Consider the following 23,234-nt stretch of genomic DNA (forward strand, 5'->3'; position numbering starts at 1 on the left):
CCCTCCTTGCCTTTCGCAAACTCCTAAAAACCCACCTTTGTCACCAGGCATGGGGAAATTGATTCCCCTCGGCCGCTCCGTTTTATGTATGGCTTGTTTGGGTTGTGTGAATGTTTTTAATCAAGGGTTTTTAACTGTTTTACTTTTTTTAATAATTAGATTTGTATTTTGCATTCCTGTTGCGAGTCTTCAGAGAGAGTCGGCATACAAATCTAATAAATAAAATAAATAAATGGAGGAAGAGTGGAGAAGCCCACACTGCAAAATGCTTGAGGTCCAGTGCAACGTTTCCATAATCTGTGTTGATATGGGGAGATTTAAGATTTATTAGATTTGTATGTGTTGTGGTTAGCTCTGGCCCAGCTCCTGCCCCAAGGACTGTGGATGTGGGGGAGACATCCACATGCTGCAGGCCTGTTTTGCCCCCGGTGGAATCTGCTGATGAAGGCTCCTCTGACCAAGAAGACATGAGTGACAGGGAGGAGAGTGGGGCAGACAGCTCAGAAGATCAATTATCTAGGTCCTCTTTGGATTCAGAACAAGAGTTAATGATACAGCCACGCATGCGGAGAGCGATGCATAGGCAACAACAACTGAGAGATTATTATCAAAGAAAATGAGGCCACCTGTGGTTGGGTGGGGCTGTGGTCATTAGTGAGGCTGCTATAAAGAGCAGCCTGTGGGTTTGGCCATTGTGGAGGATTATCTGATCGTTGTTTCATGACTGCTTTACTGACTTTGACCTTTTGTGTGCTGATTTTTCCCGGCTTTGAACCTAAACCAGGGCAAAGTGTGTTTCACTTTGTGAAAGAAGGACTGTGAATTGCCTCCCAGCTGCAAGATAAGTATCACAGAACTGATAAGGGACTTGTACAAATTACCAGTTTGTTTGGAGACGAGTGCTCTTGGCTATACCAAAAGAGGGCTTGGTTTAAGTGCATTTTCATTATAAAGAACATTGTTTTGAATTTTCAAACATGTGTGTGTCTGGAATTGCATCTGTGCATTTTTGGGAGGATTCTACCAGAGAACCCGACAGAACAGTATGCCGTCCCTCTCCGAAGACTCATGTCATCTGCTGGTATTCATCCATTGTGCTTCAATAAGTCCAGGGTCAACGCAACGGTCTACCGGGAGATTTTCGAGTGCTCCATACTTCCATCCACATACCAGCTTTATGGGGATGGTGACTTCAATTTTCCCGCAGGACTTTGGTCCAAAGCACCAAAACCTGCTTCAATGACCGTGGGATTACTGTGCTTGATTGGCCAGCAAACTTCCTTGGCCTGAACCCCATAGAGAATCTATGGGGCATCGCCAAGAAAAAGATGAGAGACATGACACGGAACAAATGCAGAAGAGCTGAAGGCTGCTATTGAAGCATCCTGGTTTTCTGTAACACATCAGCAGTGCCACAGGCTGATAGCTTCCATGCCACGTCGCATTGAGGCAGTAATTACTGCAAAAGGGGCCCAAACGAAGTACCGAGTACATATGCACATAGTTCCCTCTAAGCTGAGCAGTGAGCAATCGCTCACTTAAAAATCATCATCAACTCAGAGTTTTCCAAACCTGTCCAGAAGCCGAGAGGGAAAGAGTGAGAGGGAAGGAGAGAGAGAGGAAGAGAGAGAAACAGATAGAAAAAAGAGAGGAAGGAAAAGAGAAAGAAAAAGAATGGGAGTAAGGAAGAGAGAAAGAAAATCAAAATCTATTTTGAAACTAGCTCAACTATTTAAGTGGCATTTTGATATTGATAGAGTTGCCCTGTTATGAGCTCACTGTTATAGACACACAGTACAGTATTTTATTTGTTTATTTATTTTTTCTGTGCCGCCCAGTCCCGAAGGGACTGCCGCTCAGACACTATACTTTTCCGCCCACCCCCCCAAAAAATTAGAGGGAACACTGCATATGCATGCTTATACTTTTCAAAAGTCCGATATTGTTCTATGCACAATCCTTGTTTTATTGATCACATGTAATATTCTAATTTTCTGAGATGGGGGATTTGGGGTTTTCATGAGCTGCACTCCATAATCATCACCATTATGACAAATCACGTCTTGAACTACCTTTACCTTTTAAGTTACATGACTGAAATAAACATTTGCGCGATATTCTAATTATTTGACTTTTACCTGTACAGTATTGGATTGTTGACAGAGGGCTTTGAAGTTTAAAAAAGAATTCTGGAAATTTCATTATGGGACTAGACAGCATTAATCTCAGATGACATTTCCGTTACCACTTTGCTACCATTCCTTTATTTTTTTTATTTAAAAAACATGATTTTTTTTTTAGAAAAAACATAGATTCGAACCTCCACAGTAGGCAACGTATCTCACACACTACAATAAAAATAATAAATATATACAGAAAACCAGGTACTACTGTGCTAGCAGCTAAAGCCCTTTTTTTCTTCGTTCCACAAATCGTGTGGTCCGTAACCAACCAAGAAGTCAGATTTTTGGAAATTAGAGACCTTAAAAAAGAAGAGATTTGAGAGAAGTACCTTTATATCGTACCAGTTCCAGTCAATGGAAGAAAAGCCTGGATATTATTTCCACGTAAATGATCTCTTCTGATTCTGTTTAGAATGAAGCATCCAATTCTTCCTAATATAAACCCCATCCAATTTTCTATTCCTAGCTGTGGAAATTATTCAGAGGGACATTAGTATTTTAGCTGAGACCACATTTGGAATACTGTATTCAGTTCTGGAGACCTCACCTACAAAAAGATATTGACATGGTGGAAGGTCTGAAGCATAAAACGTATCAGGAAAGACTTCATGAACTCAATCTGTATAGTCTGGAGGACAGAAGAAAAAGGGGGGACACGATCAAGACATTTAAATATGTTAAAGGGTTAAATAAGGTTCAGGAGGGAAGTGTTTTTAATAGGAAAGTGAACACAAGAACAAGGGGACACAATCTGAAGTTAGTTGGGGGAAAGATCAAAAGCAACGTGAGAAAATATTATTTCACTGAAAGAGTGGTAGATCCTTGGAACAAACTTCCAGCAGACGTGGTTGGTAAATCCACAGTAACTGAATTTAAACATGCCTGGGATAAACATACAGTGATCCCTCTATTATCGCGAGGGTTCCGTTCCAAGACCCCTCGTGATAATCGATTTTTCGCAATGTAGGGTTGCGGAAGTAAAAACACCATCTGCGCATGCGCGCCCTTTTTTTTCTATGGCCGCGCATGCGTAGATGGTGGAGTTTGCGTTCCCCGCCGCCCACGCAAAGGGGAAACCCCGATTCGGCTCCTCGCTGCTGCTGCGCTACCGAGCAGATCAGCTGCTGGGCGGCCGAAGGAACCTTCCCTGGGTCTTCCCCCTCTTGCTGGCGGGCGGGCGACCGGCGGGCATCAGCGAGGAGCCGGGGTTTCCCCTTTGCGTGGGCGGCCGGGAAGACCCAGGTTGGGGGCTCGGGGGGGGTGCTGGGAAGCCCCCCAGGCCGGCTGCGACCTTTTAAAACAGCCGCACCGCTTCCCAGCTGAGTCCTGAAGCCAAACGCCAAAGGCGAACTTCCGCGTTTGGCTTCAGGACTCAGCTGGGAAGCGGCGCGGCTGTTTTAAAAGGTCGCAGCCGGCCTGGGGGGATTCCCAGCACCCCCCCGAACCCCCAACCCGGGTTCGGGGGGGTGCTGGGAAGCCCCCCAGGCCGGCTGTGACCTTTTAAAACAGCCGCGCCGCTTCCGAGCTGAGTCCTGAAGCCAAACGCGGAAGTGGTTTTTTTTTTTAATTAATATTTTTTTTAAAATCGTGATATAGCATTTCGCGAAGATCGAGAAACTCGAGGGATCACTGTATATCCATTGTAAGATGAAATACAGGAAATAGTATAAGGGCAGACTAGATGGACCATGAGGTCTTTTTCTGCCGTCAGTCTTCTAGCTAAAAACGCTATACCCTTTAACTTGTTATAGTGTTCCCTCGATTTTCGCGGGGGATGCGTTCCGAGACCGCCCGCGAAAGTCGAATTTCCGCGAAGTAGAGATGCGGAAGTAAATACACTATTTTTGGCTATGAACAGTATCACAAGCCTTCCCTTAACACTTTAAACCCCTAAACTGCAATTTCCCATTCCCTTAGCAACCATTTAGATTATTACTCACCATGTTTATTTATTAAAGTTTATTTAAAAAAATATTTGTTAAAGGCGGACGAAAGTTTGGCGATGACATATGATGTCATTGGGAGGGAAAAACTTTGGTATAGGGAAAAAAAACGCAAAGTATTTTTTAATTAATATTTTTGAAAAACCGTGGTATAGACTTTTCGCGAAGTTCGAACCCGTGAAAATCGAGGGAACACTGTATTTTAATTCAGATGGGGCAGGGGCAGTGATGGGCTGCTGCCCTGATGGGGGGAACACAGGGGGTGATAGTGCACTATTTATTGAATATTTAATATTGTACTTCCTTCTCCAGTACCTTAGTATGATCCTTAATTGCTTTTAAAATAGGGAATAATTAAACACTCGTTAAACTAGAGAATCATTTAGATCAGGGGTCTCCAACCCTGGAAACTGTGGACTTCAACTCTCAGTTGGCTGAGGAATTCTGGGAGTTGAAGTCCACAAGTCTTAAAAAGTGGCCAAGGTTGGAGACTCCTGATTTAGATAATAATAACAACAACAGAGTTGGAAGGGAGCTTGGAGGTCTTCTAGTCCAACCCCCTGCTTAGGCAGGGAACCCTACACTACTTCAGACAGATGGTTATCCAACGTCTTCTTAAAAAACATCCAGTGTTGGTGCATTCACAACTTCTGGAGGCAAGCTGTTCCACTGACTAATTGTTCTACCTGTCAGGAAATGTCTCCTAAGTTCTAAGTTGCTTCTCTCCTTGATTAGTTTCCACCCATTGTTTCTTGTTCTACCATCAGCTGCTTTGGAGAATAGGTTGACTCCTTCTTCTTTGTGGCAACCCCTGAGATATTGGAAGACTGCTATCGTGTCTCCCCTGGTCCTTCTTTTCATTAAACTAGCCATGCCCAGTTCCTGCAACCATTCTTCATATGTCCCCTAATCATCTTTTTCGCTCTTCTCTGCACTTTTTCTAGAGTCTCAACATGCTTTTTTGCATCGTGGCGACCAAAACTGAATGCAGTATTCCACGTGTGGCCTTACCAAGGCCTTATAAAGTGGTATTAAGGCTGATCTTCATTCTATCCCTCTGTTAATGCAGCCTAGAACTGTGCTGACCTTTTTGGCACAGTGCTGTAATGGAAGTCGCGCAGATGTTCCTGTGCCGGGGGAGTCGAACACCAACATCTGGGGGGCCCTGATGAGCTCTGCGGGAGGCCTTTGCAAAGGGAGGCTGCTCTCCTCTCATGTCCACACAGATGATGATGATGGGTCAGGAACCCCTTGGTGTACGAGCTGCCCAGTCCAAGCCATGCCACGGGGGACCACTCCATCGCAGCAGGAAGGAATGGCAGCCGCGGGAGAGAAGAGGGAGGTGCCTCGGTGGCTGTCCTGGCATCCAGGTCGAAGGAAGGGTCAGGGCCAAGGAATCAAGGCCATGTCCAAGTGGGCAAAGCCACCAGTCTCGGCTCAGAGCTCATCTCCTGGCAAACCTCACACCGGGAAGAACGCTAGCTGGCCAAAGCAGACACTTCCTGCTCCAGTTAATGCTGAGAGAGACTTTAGGAAAGAAGTGAAGACTCTTCTGCACGAAGCCAAAGCTTGAGAGGGTGGAGGAGGCTGGCTGGGAGAAAGGCAAGAGTTCAACATGGCTTTGTTTAAAAAGGTTATATAAAAAAGGTTCTGGAGACGACAATCCCTTGAGCCCTTGGGGTATTTTTTTGGCTTAAGGATGCCGCCGATTTCTATCTTCACCAAAAAGTGAGAGAGGGAGGAAGAGAGAGAGGAAGAGGAGGGGAGAGAGGGAGAGAGAATGAGAAAGAGAGAGGAGTAGGATGAGAGGAGTAGGGAGAGTGGGAGGCAGGAAAAACAGGGGAGGGAGAGTGTGGGATGGAGAGAGAGGGAGGGAGGGAGAAAGAGGGAGAAAGGAGAGAAGAGAGGGAGAAAGAGAGAGGGGTAGGGAGAGGGATACGGAGGGGAGAATGGGATAGGGAGGTAGGGGAGAAGGAGGGAAGAAGAGATGTAGGGAGAAAGAGAGAGAGAGGGAGAAAGAGAGAGGGGGAGGGAGAGGGGGAGGGATATGGAGGGGAGAAAGGGATAGGGAGGTAGGGGAGAAGGAAGGAAGAAGAGATGTAGGGAGAAAGAGAGAGAGAGGGAGAAAGAGAGAGGGGGAGGGAGGGAGAGGGATACGGAGGGGAGAACGGGATAGGGAGGTAGGGGAGAAGGAGGGAAGAAGAGATGTAGGGAGAAAGAGAGAGAGGGAGAAAGAGAGAGGGGGAGGGAGACGGATACGGAGGGGAGAACGGGATAGGGAGGTAGGGGAGAAGGAGGGAAGAAGAGATGTAGAGAGAAAGAGAGAGAGAGAGAGAGAGGGAGAGGGGGAAGGAGAAAGGGAGAGATGGAGGGAGCGGGCCCACAGGAGGCTGTGGTTTGGAAGCCTCCCTCTTGGGGCGCAGGGCTACAGAGCACCAGATCAGGGCCCGGAGGGGGATTCCCTCCCTTTGCTTGTCCCCTCGGAGTCGTGGCGTCTTTGGGGGCTGCTCTCCCTCCACTTCACAGAAGAACAACCGGACACATCCACCTCATCCGGGCCAACCAACAAGGCCGCCCTGCTTTCCTCCTCCTCGCGCTGAGCCGGGGCAACTAAAGGGCCAGGCTTCGCAGGTGAATCAATGCCTGGCATAGCAAAGAAAACACAACAGGGTTACAAAAGTGGAGGTAGCATGCAGTACCGGCCCCACGGATGAGGCCTTCACCCCCCAGACACGACGCCTTCCTTTGTATAGCAAGCAAAACTTTAAAAACAGCTGGAGCTGCAACCCTTTGCCTGGATGGGTGGGTTCTGGAGGCTGGGCTGCTACTTGCTCCTGAGGCCCCGAGGTCGTTCGTTGGCTGCAACTTACTCAGCTCTTGGTAAACCGAAGTGGCTTCTTTGGCCAGGAACAGGGGTGGCTTTTGAGGGGACCTCATCTCCATCTTCATGAACTCTTCACAGCAGTGCTTCCACTGACCTGGGCAGAAATCAGGAAAGGGTCCGAGTTTAAAATACAGTGATACCTTGTATTACGAACTTAATTGGTTCCGGGACGAGGTTCTTAAGGTGAAAAGTTTGTAAGACGAAACAATGTTTCCCATAGGAATCAATGGAAAAGCGATTAATGTGTGCAAGCCCAAAATTCACCCCTTTTGCCAGCCGAAGCGCCCGTTTTTGCGCTGCTGGGATTCCCCTGGGGCTCCCCTCCATAGGAAATCCCACCTCCAGACTTCTGTGTTTTTGCGATGCTGCAGGGGAATCCCAGCAGGGGAATCCCAGCATCGCAAAAACGAGCGCTTCGCTGGCAACGGAAGTCCGGAGGTGGGGTTTCCCAGCGAGGGGAGCCTCAGCGAAATCGCAGCATCGCAAAAACAACGAAGTCCTCGAAACCCCATCTCCGGACCTCTGTGTTTTTGTGATGCTGCGATTTCACTGAGGCTCCCCTCACTGGGAAACCCCACCTCCGGACTTCCGTTGCCAGTGAAGCGCCCGTTTTTGCGATGCTGGGATTCCCCTGCAGCATCACAAAAACAGAGAAGTGGGGTTTCCCATGGAGGGGAGCCTCAGGGGAATCCCAGCAGTGCAAAAACGGGTGCTTCGCTGGCAACAGAAGTCTGGAGGCGGGGCATCCCAGCGGCGGTGGTGGGTTTGTAAGGTGAAAATAGTTTGTAAGAAGAGGCAAAAAAATCTTAAACTCCGGGTTTGTATCTCGAAAAATTTCTATGACGAGGCATTTGTAAGACGAGGTATCACTGTACTAGCCAATTCCACACCCCTATAAAAATGTGTATCGCGTGGATTGAGGAAGTAACCAAACAGACAGTAGAACTTCAAACCATAAACTTTTCTGTTATGAATATTTAAAACAAAAGTAGATAAATGCCTCCAATATCTCATACTATATATTATAACAGCTGATAGAATTCTCTATGCACAATTTTGGAAGACAGGCATCATCTCTACAAACACTATGAAAATAACTAAAATATTTAGTTGTTATTAAAATGTTAGAATGTGCAGAGATGACATAGAATTCTACAAAATTTGGGAGAATTGGTATAAATGGTTGGAACACACACACACACACACACACACATAAAATTGATGCAATAAATAATATTATATAGGACATGATGGATGATGAAATATAATAAGGCTAAGAAGAAAATTAAAGTTAAGAACACAATAGACTTACAATAGCGATATGTAATGCTGTAATACACATATATAAACTTTTTTCTTTTTTTTCCTTTATATGTTTATCTATCTATCTATCTATCTATCTATCTATCTATCTATCTATCTATCTATCTAATCTATCTTATCTATCTATCTATCTATCTAATCTATCTAATCTATCTAATCTAATCTATCTATCTATCTATCTATCTATCTATCTATCTAATCTATCTTATCTATCTATCTATCTATCTATCTATCTATCTATATCTATCTAATCTAATCTATCTATCTATCTATCTATCTATCTATCTATCTATCTATCTATCTAATCTATCCTATCTATCTATCTATCTATCTATCTATCTATCTATCTATCTATCTATCTATCTATCTATCTATCTATCTATCTATTAGATTTGTATGCCGCCCCTCTCCGTAGACTCGGGGCGGCTAACAACAATAATAAAACAACATAAAACAAATCTAATGTTTAAAATGACTAAAAACCCTTATTAAAAGCCAAACACACACACAAACATATCATGCATATTGTATAGGCCGGGGCGGGGGGGAGAATGAATATCTCAATTCCCCCATGCCTGACGACAGAGGTGGGTTGGTCTTTTATATATTTCCTCCCACTTAGGACTGTATGACTGTAACTTGTTACTTGTATCATAACATTTTTTATTAATATTGACTGTTTCTTCATTGCTTATTTGACCCCTATGACAATCATTAAGTGTTGTACCACATGATTCTTGACAAATGTCTCTTTTTCTTTTATGTACGCTGAGAGCATCTGCACCAAAGACAAATTCCTTGTGTGTCCAATCACACTTGGTCAATAAAGAATTATATTCTATTGTATTTGTATTTTGTGTGTTGGATGCTGATTAGTTTTAAATTCAATAAAAAATATTTTTTTAAAAAAAAGAAATAAAATGTATATCTCTGTTTTTATAATTGCACCAAACCAGCTCTTAGGAAGCCATAATATCTGAATCAACCACAGCTGAGTTATTTGATGTTTCGTATTTCCAAGACAGGATGCTTGGCTGCGTAGCTAGAGGTATAACAAGCAGGAAGAGGGAGATTGTGATCCCCTTATATAGAGCGCTGGTGAGACCACATTTGGAATAATACTGTGTTCAGTTCTGGAGACCTCACCTACAAAAAGATATTGACAAAATTGAACGGGCCCAAAGACGGGCTACAAGAATGGTGGAAGGTCTTAAGCATAAAACGTATCAGGAAAGACTAAATGAACTCCATCTGTATAGTCTGGCGGACAGAAGGAAAAGGGGGGACATGATCGAAACATTTAAATATGTTAAAGGGCTAAATAAGGTTCAGGGGGGAAGTGTTTTTAATAGGAAAGTGAACACAAGAACAAGGGGCCACAATCTGAAGTTAGTTGGGGGAAAGATCAAAAGCAACATGAGGAAATATTATTTTACTGAAAGAGTAGTAGATCCTTGGAACAAACTTCCAGCAGACGTGGTTGGTAAATCCACAGTCACTGAATTTAAACATCCCTGGGATAAACATATATCCATCCTAAGATAAAACACAGGAAATAGTATAAGGGCAGACTAGATGGACCATGAGGTCTTTTTCTGCCGTCAGTCTTCTATGTTTCTATATGGATGGTTGCAGTGGAGGACCAACCTGTCTTAACTGTCACAGCTTTACACTTCGTTTGTATTGGTCTGACATGGCCACTTATTGGCAAGGCTCCAGAGAAAGTCCTAATCTGTCCAGAGACTGTGAAAAACAAATTTGAACAAACTCTGGTGATATGGTGGTTAGAATGCAATATTGCATAAGCGCATAAGAAGAGCCCTGCTGAATCAGACCAAAGCCCATCAAGTCCAGCATTCTGTGTCCCACAGTGGCCCCCCAATTGTCCATGGGGATCTTGAGCAGAAAGAGAAGGCAAGACCCTCCCTTTCCCTTGACCCCCAACATCTGGTACCCAAGGGAACCCTGCCTGCCTCAACCAACATAGAGGCGGCACTTGGACATCTGTTTCAATAACCACCGATACACTTGGCATCCATGAATCTGTCTAGTCCTGCTTTGACGCTATCCAGGTTGACAGCTGTCATGACCTCTTCTGGAAGTGAATTCCATAAACCAAGGACCCTCTGGGTGAAGAAATATTTCCCTTGATTTGTCCTCGCTTTCTTACTTATGAGCTTTAGGGAGGGCCCCCTCGTCCTAGTATTGTGTGAAAGAGAAAATAATTTTCCTCTATCCACCTTTTCTATCCCAGGCATGATTTTATACACTTCGATCAAGTCACCCCTTCAAGGCTGAAGAGACCAAGGCGTTACTGACCTCTTAGGAATCTGGAGAGGTCAACCGTAGATAACCTAAGCGTAAAGTGTTGGGGGTTTGGGGATGACACTATGGAGTCCGGTAATGAGTTCCACGCTTCGACAACTCGGTTACTGAAGTCGTATTTTTTACAGTCAAGTTTGGAGCGCTTAATATTAAGTTTAAATCTGTTGTGTGCTCTTGTGTTGTTGTGGTTGAAGCTGAAGCAGTCGCCGACAGGCAGGACGTTGCAGCATATGATCTTGTGGGCAATACTTAGATCTTGTTTAAGGCGTCTTAGTTCTAGGCTTTCTAGGCCCAGGCCCAGTCTAGTCTTGTAAGGTGTTCTGTTTTGAGTGGAGGAGTGAAGGAGTGGAGGACTGAAAAAATTGGGGCTCGCCTTGAAGGGCCGTAAACGCTCGTCCTAGTATTGTGTGATAGAGAAAATAATTTTTCTCTATCCACCTTTTCTATCCCAGGCATGATTTTATACACTTCGATCAAGTCACCTCTTAAACGCCGTCTTTCAAGGCTGAAGAGACCAAGGCGTTGCAACCTGGTTTCATAAGGGAGGGGCTCCATTTCCTTGATCATTCTTGTCGCCCTTTTTTGCACCTTTCCCACTTCCTGCCTACTGCCAACAGTTCGATCCTGACCAGCTCAAGGATGACTCAGCCATCCATCCTTCCGAGGTCGGTAAAATGAGGGGGGCAATTGTTGGGGGGCAATATGGTGACACTTTGAGTGGGCTGTAAAAGCCCTGTGAAGCAGTACAGGAGGGATAGAAAGGAATCCTTTTGATACCTCACTAACCTTTAGAAAACCTCTTGGCTTACTGGAACATGCAAGGGACTGTGTCACCTTTCGTAAACTCCTTAAAACCCACCTTTGCCGTCAGGCATGGGGGAATTGAATCATCTCCCCCGGGCCTATACAATTTAAGTGTGGTGTGTCTGTGTGTATGTATGCTTTAATAACGGGGATTTTAATGTTTTCTTTTTTAATCGTTAAAATTATTAGATTTGTTATGAACTGTTTTCTATTGTTGTTGTGAGCTGCCCCGAGTCTACGGAGAGGGGCGGCATACAAATCTAATAAATGAATGAATAAATGAATAAATGAATAAATAAATGAATGAATAAATAAAATAAATAAAATAAATAAAATAAATAAAATAAATAAAATAAATAAAATAAATAAAATAAATAAAATAAATAAAATAAATAAAATAAATAAAATAAATAAAATAAATAAAATAAATAAAATAAATAAATAAAATAAAATAAATAAAATAAAATAAATAAAATAAATAAAATAAAGAGAGACAGGTTTATTTGGCATCCATGAACCTGCCTAATCCTGACTTGAAGCTATCCAGGCTGACAGCTGTCACAACCTCTCCTGGAAGTGAATTCCACAAACCAAGGACCCTCTGGGTGAAGAAATATTTGTTTATTTGTGTTGTGGTTAGCTCTGGCCCAGCTCCTGCCCCAAGGACTGTGGATATGGGGGAGACATTCACATGCTGCAGGCCTGTTTTGCCCCCGGTGGAATCTGCTGACGAAGGCTCCTCTGACCAAGAAGACATGAGTGACAGGGAGGAGGAGAGTGGGGCAGACAGCTCAGAAGGAGATCAATTATCTAGCTCCTCCTTGGATTCAGAACAAGAGTTAATGATACAGCCACGCATGCGGAGAGCGATGCATAGGCAGCAACAACTGAGAGATGATTATCAAAGAAAATGAGGCCACCTGTGGTTGGGTGGGGCTGTGGTCAGTAGTGAGGCTGCTATAAATAGCAGCCTGTGGGTTTGGCCATTGTGGAGGATTATCTGATCGTTGTGTTTCGTGACTGCTTTACTGACTTTGACCTTTTGTGTGCTGATTTTTCCCTGCTTTGAAACTAAACCAGAGCAAAGTGTGTTTCACTTTGTGAAAGAAGAAGGACTGTGAATTGCCTCCCAGCCGCAAGCTAAGTATCACAGAACTGATAAGGGACTTGTACAAATTACCAGTTTGTTTGGAGCCGAGTGCTCTTTGCTATCCCAAAAGAGGGCTTAGTTTAAGTGAATTTTCATTATAAAGAACATTGTTTTGGATTTTCAAACGTGTGTGTGTCTGAAATTTGTACCTGTGAATTTTTGGGAGGATTCTACCAGAGAGCCCAACAGAACAATTTGTATGCACAGGTTCAGAGTATTCATACGACAAAGTCTGAACCCCTGGGTTCTACCCGAGGTGTGGCTCTTACACCTTACACAAAGCTGGGATGACTAGTGTCATCAATCTACCAATAGCAAGTTAGAATTTATAATACGACCTTATACAGAAAAAGGAGAAGTAAGTGAAAACAAATCACGTCCTAAACAGGAAAAAAACAACACCTTATTGTGTTCTATTTGGGGTGGCTTACAACATTATCTTACACCATCTGGTGCTTTCTCTCTTGTGACACAGTTCCTTGCATGTTCCAGTAAGGGAAGAGGTTTACTAAAGGTTAGTGTAGTGTTTCCCAAACTTGGCCACTTGGCGATATCTGGACTTCAACTCCCAGAATTCCCCAGCCAGCAAATGCTGTCTGGGGAATTCTGGGAGTTGAAGTCCAGATATCTTCAAGTGGCCAAGGTTGGGAAACACTGGGTTAGTGAGGTATCAAAAGGGGAAGTTAGTTAGTTGGTCTTAGAGATGGTAGTTTCTATGTGCTTTAAGATTAACGTGTGTCTTCCTCAATAGTGCTGTGATGGTGAACCTATGGCACGGGTGCCACAGGTGGCATTTTTTTAAAAAAAATATTTATTTAGTTCAATACATAATACACATTGAAGAGAATAGATATGTAGTACAGTGATCCCCCGCTCTTTGCGAGGGTTCCGTTCCAGGACCCCCCGCAACGAGCGGGTTTTCGCGAAGTAGCGCTGCGGAAGTAAAAACACCATCTGCGCATGTGCAGAGGGTGTTTTTACTTCCGCAGCGCTAGCGAGGAGCCTAAGATTGGGGGCGGCGCGGGTGTTTTAAAACATCCCCGCCGACATGAGGGGCTCGCTAGCACACCCCCAAACCCGGGTTGGGGGTTCGGGGGTGTGCTAGCGAGCCTCCCATGTCGGCGGGGATGTTTTAAAACACCCGCACGACTTTCCAATGAGTCCCGAAGACAAACGCGTTGTCTTCGGGACTCATTGGAAAGTCGCGCGGGTGTTTTAAAACATCCCCGCCGACATGGGAGGCTCGCTAGCACACCCCCGAGCCCCCAACCCGGGTTTGGGGGGTGCTAGGAAGCTCCCATTGTTGGCGGAGACCTTTTAAAACACTCGTGCGGCTTCCAAACCGAGTCCTGGAAGCCGCGCGAGTGTTTTAAAAGGTCTCCGCCAACAATGGGAGCTTCCTAGCACCCCCCAAACCCGGGTTGGGGGTCCGGGGGGCGCTGTCTCTCGGGGCTTTCCAGCTGAGTCGGGGAGCGAGTTCGCTCCCGGACTCAGCACGAAAGCCCCGAGTGACAGCGCCAAGGAACGGGCCTGTCCACGCTGTCTCTCGGGGCTTTCGTGCTGAGTCGGGGAGCGAGTTCGCTCCCGGACTCAGCACGAAAGCCCCGAGTGACAGCGCCAAGGAACGGGCCTGTCCACGCTGTCTCTCGGGGCTTTCTTGCTGAGTCGGGGAGCGAGTTCGCTCCCGGACTCAGCACGAAAGCCCCGAGTGACAGCGCCAAGGAACGGGCCTGTCCACGCTGTCTCTCGGCGCTTTCGTGCTGAGTCCGGGAGCGAACTCGCTCCCCGACTCAGCTGGAAAGCGCCGAGAGACAGCGTGGACAGGCCCGTTCCTTGGCGCTGTCTCTCGGGGCTTTCCAGCTGAGTCGGGGAGCGAGTTCGCTCCCGGACTCAGCACGAAAGCCCCGAGTGACAGCGCCAAGGAACGGGCCTGTCCACGCTGTCTCTCGGGGCTTTCGTGCTGAGTCGGGGAGCGAGTTCGCTCCCGGACTCAGCACGAAAGCCCCGAGTGACAGCGCCAAGGAACGGGCCTGTCCACGCTGTCTCTCGGGGCTTTCTTGCTGAGTCGGGGAGCGAGTTCGCTCCCGGACTCAGCACGAAAGCCCCGAGTGACAGCGCCAAGGAACGGGCCTGTCCACGCTGTCTCTCGGCGCTTTCCAGCTGAGTCGGGGAGCGAGTTCGCTCCCGGACTCAGCTGGAAAGCGCCGAGAGACAGCGTGGACAGGCCCGTGCGGCGAGAATGAACGGCGTGGGCGGGCGAAGGGCGGGCGGCAGCGAGGAGTTTGCGTGGGCGGTGGGGAAACTCCTCGCTGACGCCAGCAAGAGGGGGAAGACTCAGGGAAGCCGCCCAGCAGCTGATCTCCCGGTTGCCATCTACGCATGCGTGCCCACGGGCACGCATGCGTAGATGGTATTTTGACTTCCGGGTTGAAAAATAGCGAAGTACCCTGTTCGCAATGGTTGGGGACGCAATAAACGGGGGATCACTGTAATATAAATAAAGAAACAAATAGAAGAAAAGATATAAAAGCATAGGAGAACAAATTTGAAAGGAAGAAAAGATAAATGAGATAAGGAGAGACAACTGGACAGGGGACGGAAGGCACACTGGTGCACTTATGTACGCCCTTTACTGACCTCTAAGGAACCTGGAGTGGTCAATCGTGGATAGTCTAAGGGAAAAATGTTGGGGGTTAGGGGTTGACACTACTGAGTCAGGTAATGAGTTGTGGCTTGTGGAGCCATGTTTAAGAGCATGCAAGGTTTTGTCCTATGACAGTTCCAATGCGCATATGTGCGCTGACCAGCTGATTTTCGGCTTTCTAAAGGGTGGTGGGTGGCTACTTTCGCCCTCCCTAAGCTTTAAGTGTTGGGTTTCACCACTCTGACACATGCTTACACTGTGTTGTAGACACATCTCTATGGTCAGGTCGCAAATTAACTGACTAGTGTGTCATCTTTTGATGACAAAAAGGGGCATGTACTCTGCAGACTATATAAACACTGCAGAGTAGATGACTCCTCCCCTTTCCCCCCTTCTTTCCACCTCCTTATTTATTTATTTATTTTGTCCAATACACAATGAGGGCTTTAGTGGGTATATATCTATATATGCACATAGTAAAATACATGATGAAGGTTATAGAGGAGATACTCATAGTAAAATATATCTAAGAAAGAATAGAAAAGAAGATATAGGAATATATCAATGAAAGAATAGAAGAAGAGATATAGGAATAGAAGAAAGGTATAGGAGATATACAAATCAAATCAAATCAAATGAAAAAATAAGCAAGCAAGCAAACAAATAAATAGTGCAGTCAGGCGGTAGGGAAAGCAAGTAGGATGCTTGGCTGCATAGCTAGAGGTATAACAAGCAGGAAGAGGGAGATTGTGATCCCCTTATATAGCGTGCTGGTGAGACCACATTTGGAATACTGTGTTCAGTTCTGGAGACCTCACCTACAAAAAGATATTGACAAAATTGAACGGGTCCAAAGACGGGCTACAAGAATGGTGGAAGGTCTTAAGCATAAAACGTATCAGGAAAGACTTCATGAACTCAATCTGTATAGTCTGGAGGACAGAAGCAAAAGGGGGGACATGATCGAAACATTTAAATATATTAAAGGGTTAAATAAGGTTCAGGAGGGAAGTGTTTTTAATAGGAAAGTGAACACAAGAACAAGGGGACACAATCTGAAGTTAGTTGGGGGAAAGATCAAAAGCAACATGAGAAAATATTATTTTACTGAAAGCGTATTAGATCCTTGGAACAAACTTCCAGCAGACGTGGTTGGTAAATCCACAGTAACTGAATTTAAACATGCCTGGGATAAACATATATCCATCCTAAGATAAAACACAGAAAATAGTATAAGGGCAGACTAGATGGACCATGAGGTCTTTTTCTGCCGTCAGACTTCTATGTTTCTATGTTTCTATAAATAGCTCGCATGTCAGCAGATATGGCTACGCGTGCCACCTGTGACACCCATGCCATAGGTTCACCATCACTGCTCTAGGTGCCATTGCTATTTGGACTTTTTTGGCCCTGGGGGGGGCCTGCATAAAGACAGATTCTGCCAGTTTTGAGAGATCCCATTGTGGCTACGGGAGGGTTGGGTTTTGCAAACGTTGGGGCTGTTGTGCAGAGACCACCACAGCTGTTTGAACTTTCCTCCAAGCAGGAAAGAAAGGAAGGCGAGGCACTTACTGAAATCCAAAAAGTGTTGCGAGAAACCTTCCATCCACTTGCAAAGGTCCTGCCGGCTTTCCGCTCGGAAAACCCGAGCTGCGGCTTCGCCATGCTCAGGGTTGATCACGGAGAAAAGGTTGTCCTTTGCCCCAGCCTCTTGGTCCACAGGGCGAATGTGGGTTTCCTAAACGTTACACAAAACCGTAAATGTTGCCCTGCACGCATTGTGTGGTCTCCATTGACCTGGTTTCAGCTGAAACCTACACACACACACACACACACCACTTTCTGCTCTTTGCCTGCGTGCCCCTCCACCCCAGCAACCAATAAATATGCTGCTTTGTTTTTTTTACATCTTATTATTTACCCGGTTGATGGGAACGGATAAGGCCTGCTCCGTGTTGGCCTCTCTTTCTTCAGGGGCAGAGAATAAGAGCAGCTGGCCCCCTCTCAGCACACAGTATCGCCGCCTCCAGGTCTCCCCCGCGACATCCCGTGATGGCTGTAAGAAATGTCATCAGTCACAGATCACCCTCAAAGATTATTCACTCCCAGGTGAGGTACAAGCCTTTATCAGCAAAAGAAAATTCTCAACAAGTGGATGACAATATTTAATAATAATAATAGATTTAATTAGACTTATTAGATTTGTATCTCTGAAGACTTCCAATAGAGTTGCAAGGGATCTTGGAGGACGTCTAGTCCAACCCCCTGCTTAGGCAACATCTGCTTAAAAACCTCCAGTGTTGGGGCATTCGCAACTTCTGGAGGCAAGAAGCAATGGGTGGAAACTAAACAAGGAGAGAAGTAACTTAGAACTAAGGAGAAATTTTCTGACAGTTAGAACGCTTGGAACAGCTTGCCTCCAGAAGGTGTGAATGCCCCAACACTGGAAGTTTTTAAGAAGATGCTGGATAACCATCTGTCTGAAGTAGTGTAGGGTTCCCTGCCTAAGCAGGGGGTTGGACTAGAAGACCTCCAAAGTCCCTTCCAACTCTGTTGTTGTAATTTTTATCTAAATCAGGAGTCTCCAACCTTGGCAACTTTTTAAGACTCGTGGACTTCAACTCCCAGAATTCCTCAGCCAACTCTGAGAGTTGAAGTCCACAGTTGCCAGGGTTGGAGACCCCTGATCTAAATGATTCTCTAGTTTAATGAGTGTTTAATTATTCGCTATTTTAAAAGCAATTAAGGATCATACTAAGGTACTGGAGAAAGAAGGACAATATCTGTCTGAAGTAGTGTACGGTTTCCTGCCTAAGCAGAGGGTTCGACTAGAAGACCTCCAAGGTCCCTTTCAACTCTGTTGTTGTTGTTGTAGTTGTAGTTGTTGTTGTTGTTGTTCTTATTATTATTATTGTTATTATTATTATTATATTATGATCATTATCATCATCATCCTGGGGCGTTTGCCCAGGTCCGCCTGGTGCACCAGTTGCGGCCCTATCTGGACCGGGACTCACTGCTCACAGTCACTCATGCCCTCATCACCTCGAGGTTCGACTACTGTAACGCTCTCTACATGGGGCTACCTTTGAAGAGTGTTCGGAAACTTCAGATCGTGCAGAATGCAGCTGCGAGAGCAGTCATGGGCTTTCCCAAATATGCCCATGTCACACCAACACTCCACAGTCTGCATTGGCTGCCGATCAATTTCCGGTCGCAATTCAAAGTGTTGGTCATGACCTATAAAGCCCTTCATGGCATCGGACCAGAATATCTCCAGGACTGCCTTCTGCCGCACGAATCCCAGCGACCGGTTAGGTCCCACAGAGTGGGCCTTCTCCGGGTCCCGTCGACTAAACAATGTCGTTTGGCAGGACCCAGGAGAAGAGCCTTCTCTGTGGCGGCCCCAACCCTCTGGAACCAGCTCCCCCCGGAGATTAGAACTGCCCCCACCCTCCTTGCCTTTCGTAAAGTTCTTAAGACCCATCTCTGCCTTCAGGCATGGGGGAACTGACACATCTCCCCCGGGCCCATACAGTTTATACATGGAATGTTTGTGTGTATGTTTGCTTTTAATAATGGGGTTTTTAATGTTTTTTAAAATTATTACCGTATATACTCGAGTATAAGCCAAGTTTTTCAGCCCCAAAAATGGGCTGAAAAACCCGACCTCGGCTTATACTCGGGTCACCACAAGAGGGCGCCGGGTGACCACAAGAGGGCGCACCGCGGGAGCCCGGCAGCTGCCCTACCCTTCCCACAGCCGCGTCACTCGGAGCCCCCTTTTACTTCCTGCTTGGAGCTCCTGTCGGCGCCTTGCAGCTACCTTCCCTTCTCCGGTCCAGCAAAGTTGCCAGCCAACTGCTCCGACGGCGTGCGAGAGAGGAACAGACGATGGGAAGTCAGGGGGGAGGGGATTCCTGCTTCATGAGTCCCCCCCCCCACCTTCGCATCGTCTGTTCCTCTCTTGCACGCCGTCGGAGCAGTTGGCTGGCAACTTTGCCCTACCCTTCCCACAGCCGCGTCACTCGGAGCCCCCTTTTACTTCCCTCTTGGAGCTCCTGTCGGCATCTTGCAGCTGCCTTCCCTTCCCCGGGTCCAGCAAAGTTTCCAGCTTGTACAATTACTGCACTAATTCCCTGATTAGATTTTGAGGTAAGTTCTCTCTCTGCTTTTTTTCAAAGTCTCCTTTCTATAGAACTTTGATAAAGTTCCCCCCTCCCTCCCCCCTCTCTCTCAAGAGACACAGAGAGCGAGACAGAGAGAGAGAGAGAAGGAAGAAGGGTAGAAGAAAAAGGAATTGAGTACTTTTTAAGGGCTTTGTTGGATTCATTCTGTAGATTTGTTGTGGTACAAGCAATATACAATCGTACTAATTTTAGCCTGCCAGTAGATTGTAAAAATAAGATACATTATGCTGCTTTCTTCTACCCCATAGAGATTCATGAATACTTAAGATGTTTAGCATTTCTGTACTCACTTAGCATTAAGTTTTAGTGTTAAAATAATATTAATATTTACCTCTTGGATTTAAATCTATTGTTATTTCTGTGTGGATTGACCCCAGAATAAGTCTCAGTTTTTTGGGAACTTGCTGATAGATATGCTTAAAACTGCAGTCCATCTGTGCAGTTGCCTGTAAGTAAGTCCTATTGAAATCTGTAAGGCTTAACTCAGAATAAAGAGTTGATTTAATATGCAATCCTGTACATAAATTTACTCAGTAATTAACTTGGCTGCATGGCTTGGGGTAGTTTGGTAGAATGTTATGCAATTTTTATGTCTCTGAAAATCTTTTATTCTTAGATGGGAAAAAGAATTTTGTGAAATTATTGTGCAATTTGAATTTGAAAAAATATTGTTTTGTTCTTCTCTCTACTTTATCATTGGATTATAGAGAGAAAAATTAAGTCTCTAAAATACTGTTTTGAGGGATTTTGACTCATAGGTTTTAGCTTGGTTGCTGATTGAACTACTTTTTTTACTTTTTAATTTATTTAATTTTATTTAATTTATTGTAAATATCAGATTGCTTTTATTTACCCACTTTGAAATAAATATTGTTTACCCTCTTTAAAATAAATATTCTAAAACATTTAATCTACTGATGTCTCATTTAATGTAATTTTATTGGTTTCCATTTTTATAAGTTACCAGTAACCACTGCATTTTCTAACCTCGGCTTATACTCGGGTCAATAAGTTTTCCCAGTTTTTGTGCCAAAAATTGGTGCCTCGGCTTATACTCGGGTCGGCTTATACTCGAGTATATACGGTAGATTTGTTTTTACATTGTTCTTGTTATTGTTGTGAGCCGCCCCGAGTCTACGGAGAGGGGCGGCATACAAATCTAATAAATACATAAATAATAAATAAATAAATCCTATCCCTGGTGCCCTGGGAGGAGACGGACTGCCCTGCAGGATCCAGCTGAAGATTGAAGAGGCCTTTAAAATGACCATTGTCCAAACGAAAGGCAATTTTTTACCTGTTCGTGAAGAAATCCGGTCATGGCATCCTGGGTCATGCAGTCTGGCTGAGCAACCAAGCGGCAGCACATGGTGCCATACAGCGGAAGCCAAGAAGGAGAATCCTCTGCAAAGACAACCCAGGACAAACCCACCTCTTAGGCCCCATTGCTCCTTGCCCTAATACACACTGGACAATAACTGAACAAGGCGTGGAGCAAAGAGTCCAATCAAACTTGGCCAATGAAGAATTCTATTCTATTGTATTCTCCGCTGCCTGTTGTCACATCCTTGAAGATGCCCTGGGTCTTTTCACACAACAATTTTGTGTTAGTTATTGATGGACTCCTTTTTTTATTGCTTGGACATTAATCATTTTTTATACTAGGAACAAGATATTGTTTTAATTGTGATTTATTTGGGGCTGGGAGGTATGAGCAGAGTAATCCTTGTTTACCAAGGTTGCACACACACACAAACGTTTAGGTTGAGATAAGTTGTGAACCACTACTCAGCCACACACAGATACACTAACTTGAATTAAAGTTTACTTTGAGCAATAACATATTATTATTATTATTATTATTATTATTATTAATTAAATTTGTATGCTGCCCCTCTCCGTTGCCTCGGGGCGGCTCACAACAATATTGGCAAAACAATATGTTATACAAATCTAATAATTTAAACTAAAAACCCATAATTTAAAAACATGCACACAACACACCATACATAAACAATATAGGCCTGGGGAAGTTATTTCAGTTCCCCCATGCCTGACAGCAGAGGTGGGTTTTAAGGAGTTTACGAAAGGCAAGGAGAGTGGGGGCAGTTCTAATCTCAGGGGGGCACTGGTTCCAGAGGGTCGGGGCCACCACAGAGAAGGCTCTTCCCCTGGGACCCGCCAGGCGACATTGTTTAGTCGACGGGACCCGGAGAAGGCCAACTCTGTGGGACCTAACCGGTCGCTGGGATTCATATTGAGATAAACAGTCTAAAGTCATACACATAATAAGTCAGAATAACAATCCAAATATTACCAAGTCCTTCTTACCAGCTGACTTTGTCATAATCAGCAAACAAAGATATCAAGCTTAAAAACATTTTAGCTGTAATACATAACTATAATACAGAGCATGCGGAAAATTGCAGAGCAAATCTTAACATTAAAGCCCTACATGGCAATGGACCAGATTACCTCCGGAACCGCCTGCTACTGCACGAATCCCAGCGACTGATAAGGTCCCACAGAGTTGGCCTTCTCCGGGTCCCGTCGACTAAACAATGTCGTTTGGCGGGCCCCAGGGGAAGAGCCTTCTCTGTGGCGGCCCCGGCCCTCAGGAACCAACTCCCCCCGGAGATTAGAACTACCCCCACCCTCCCTGTCTTTCCTAAACTACTCAAGACTCATTTATACTGCCAGGCATGGGGGAGTTAAGATATTCCTTCCCCCCAGGCCATTACAAGTTATGCATGGTATGTTTGTGTGTATGTTTGGTTTTATAATAGGGGTTTTTAGTTGTTTTTTATTATTGGATTGTACATGTTGTGTTTATTACTGTTGTTAGCTGCCCCGAGTCTGCGGAGAGGGGCGGCATACAAATCCAATAAATAATAATAATAATAATAATAATAATAATAATAATAATAATAATTATTATTATTATTATTATTATTATTATTATTATTATTAACACTGAGAAGCCAAAGAGAAACAGAGAAGGTAACTTAGAGCAGTGTTTCCCAACCTTGGCCACTTGAAGATATTTGGACTTCAACTCCCAGAATTCCCCAGCCAGCAAATGCTGGCTGGGGAATTCTGGGAATTGAAGTCCAGATATCTTCAAGTGGCCCAGGTTGGGAAACACTGACTTAGAGAAATAAGCTATCTCCCTCTTGTGGCAGTCTGCAACACCTGCGGCCAATGTATTGCCAACCCAACAGTTATGGACTGAGTCCTAACAGGGGGGGAAATCGTGATTATGAAGTTAAAAGTTGGGTAGGAAAGGGAACTAATTTTGAAATTAAAAAATAACAATCTCATTAGAAAAAAACCCACATGCAACATAACTTACCATTCCCCAGGAGTGTCAGGCTGTGGGCGTTGAAGCCATCCTTGGCGTTCTCTAAGCTCAGAGAGGCTGTGGCCAGCAAGCTGTATCTCACGTCACTGGTTAAGAGAGAAGAAACCGCGGCTCTGTATTTATGTCCAAAATTGGAAAACAGATTTAATACCACCTGCCATTTCCCAAATCTGTCCCCAACTGCCAGTTTCTTCGTACTCCAGTGCTGGTGGTTTCAAATTGAACCCGCTAATTAGCGGGGCTAGCAGCGTTTGCTTGAATCTGATTATTGCTATAAGTCAGTGCTTCCCAACTTTGGCTACTTGAAGATATCTGGACTTCAACTCCCAGAAGTCCCAAGCCAGCATCCCCAGCCAGTTCTACAATTAGAGCAATTAATCAGTGGAGCAGGTTTTTTTCCAGAAGTTGTGAATGCTCCAACACTGGA

General features: G+C 45.0%; 1 protein-coding gene across 1 annotated transcript in view; it reads right to left on the reverse strand.

The window, feature by feature from the left end:
- Nucleotides 1-6,361: 6,361 nt before the first annotated feature.
- Nucleotides 6,362-23,234, reverse strand: part of RTKN2 (rhotekin 2) — a 34,628-nt gene continuing 17,755 nt past the window's right edge. The window contains exons 7-13 of the mRNA XM_070753930.1: nucleotides 22,799-22,893; nucleotides 20,744-20,850; nucleotides 17,507-17,524; nucleotides 17,178-17,288; nucleotides 16,829-16,994; nucleotides 6,997-7,104; nucleotides 6,362-6,769 (exon numbers count right to left, since the gene is read on the reverse strand). Of these exons, the coding sequence (XP_070610031.1) occupies nucleotides 6,567-6,769; nucleotides 6,997-7,104; nucleotides 16,829-16,994; nucleotides 17,178-17,288; nucleotides 17,507-17,524; nucleotides 20,744-20,850; nucleotides 22,799-22,893 (808 nt within the window). The 3' untranslated portion in view covers nucleotides 6,362-6,566. The remainder of the gene's footprint in view (nucleotides 6,770-6,996; nucleotides 7,105-16,828; nucleotides 16,995-17,177; nucleotides 17,289-17,506; nucleotides 17,525-20,743; nucleotides 20,851-22,798; nucleotides 22,894-23,234) is intronic.

The sequence above is a fragment of the Erythrolamprus reginae genome, chromosome 5, assembly GCF_031021105.1.
Source record: "Erythrolamprus reginae isolate rEryReg1 chromosome 5, rEryReg1.hap1, whole genome shotgun sequence".
Taxonomy (NCBI): Eukaryota; Metazoa; Chordata; class Lepidosauria; order Squamata; family Dipsadidae; genus Erythrolamprus; species Erythrolamprus reginae.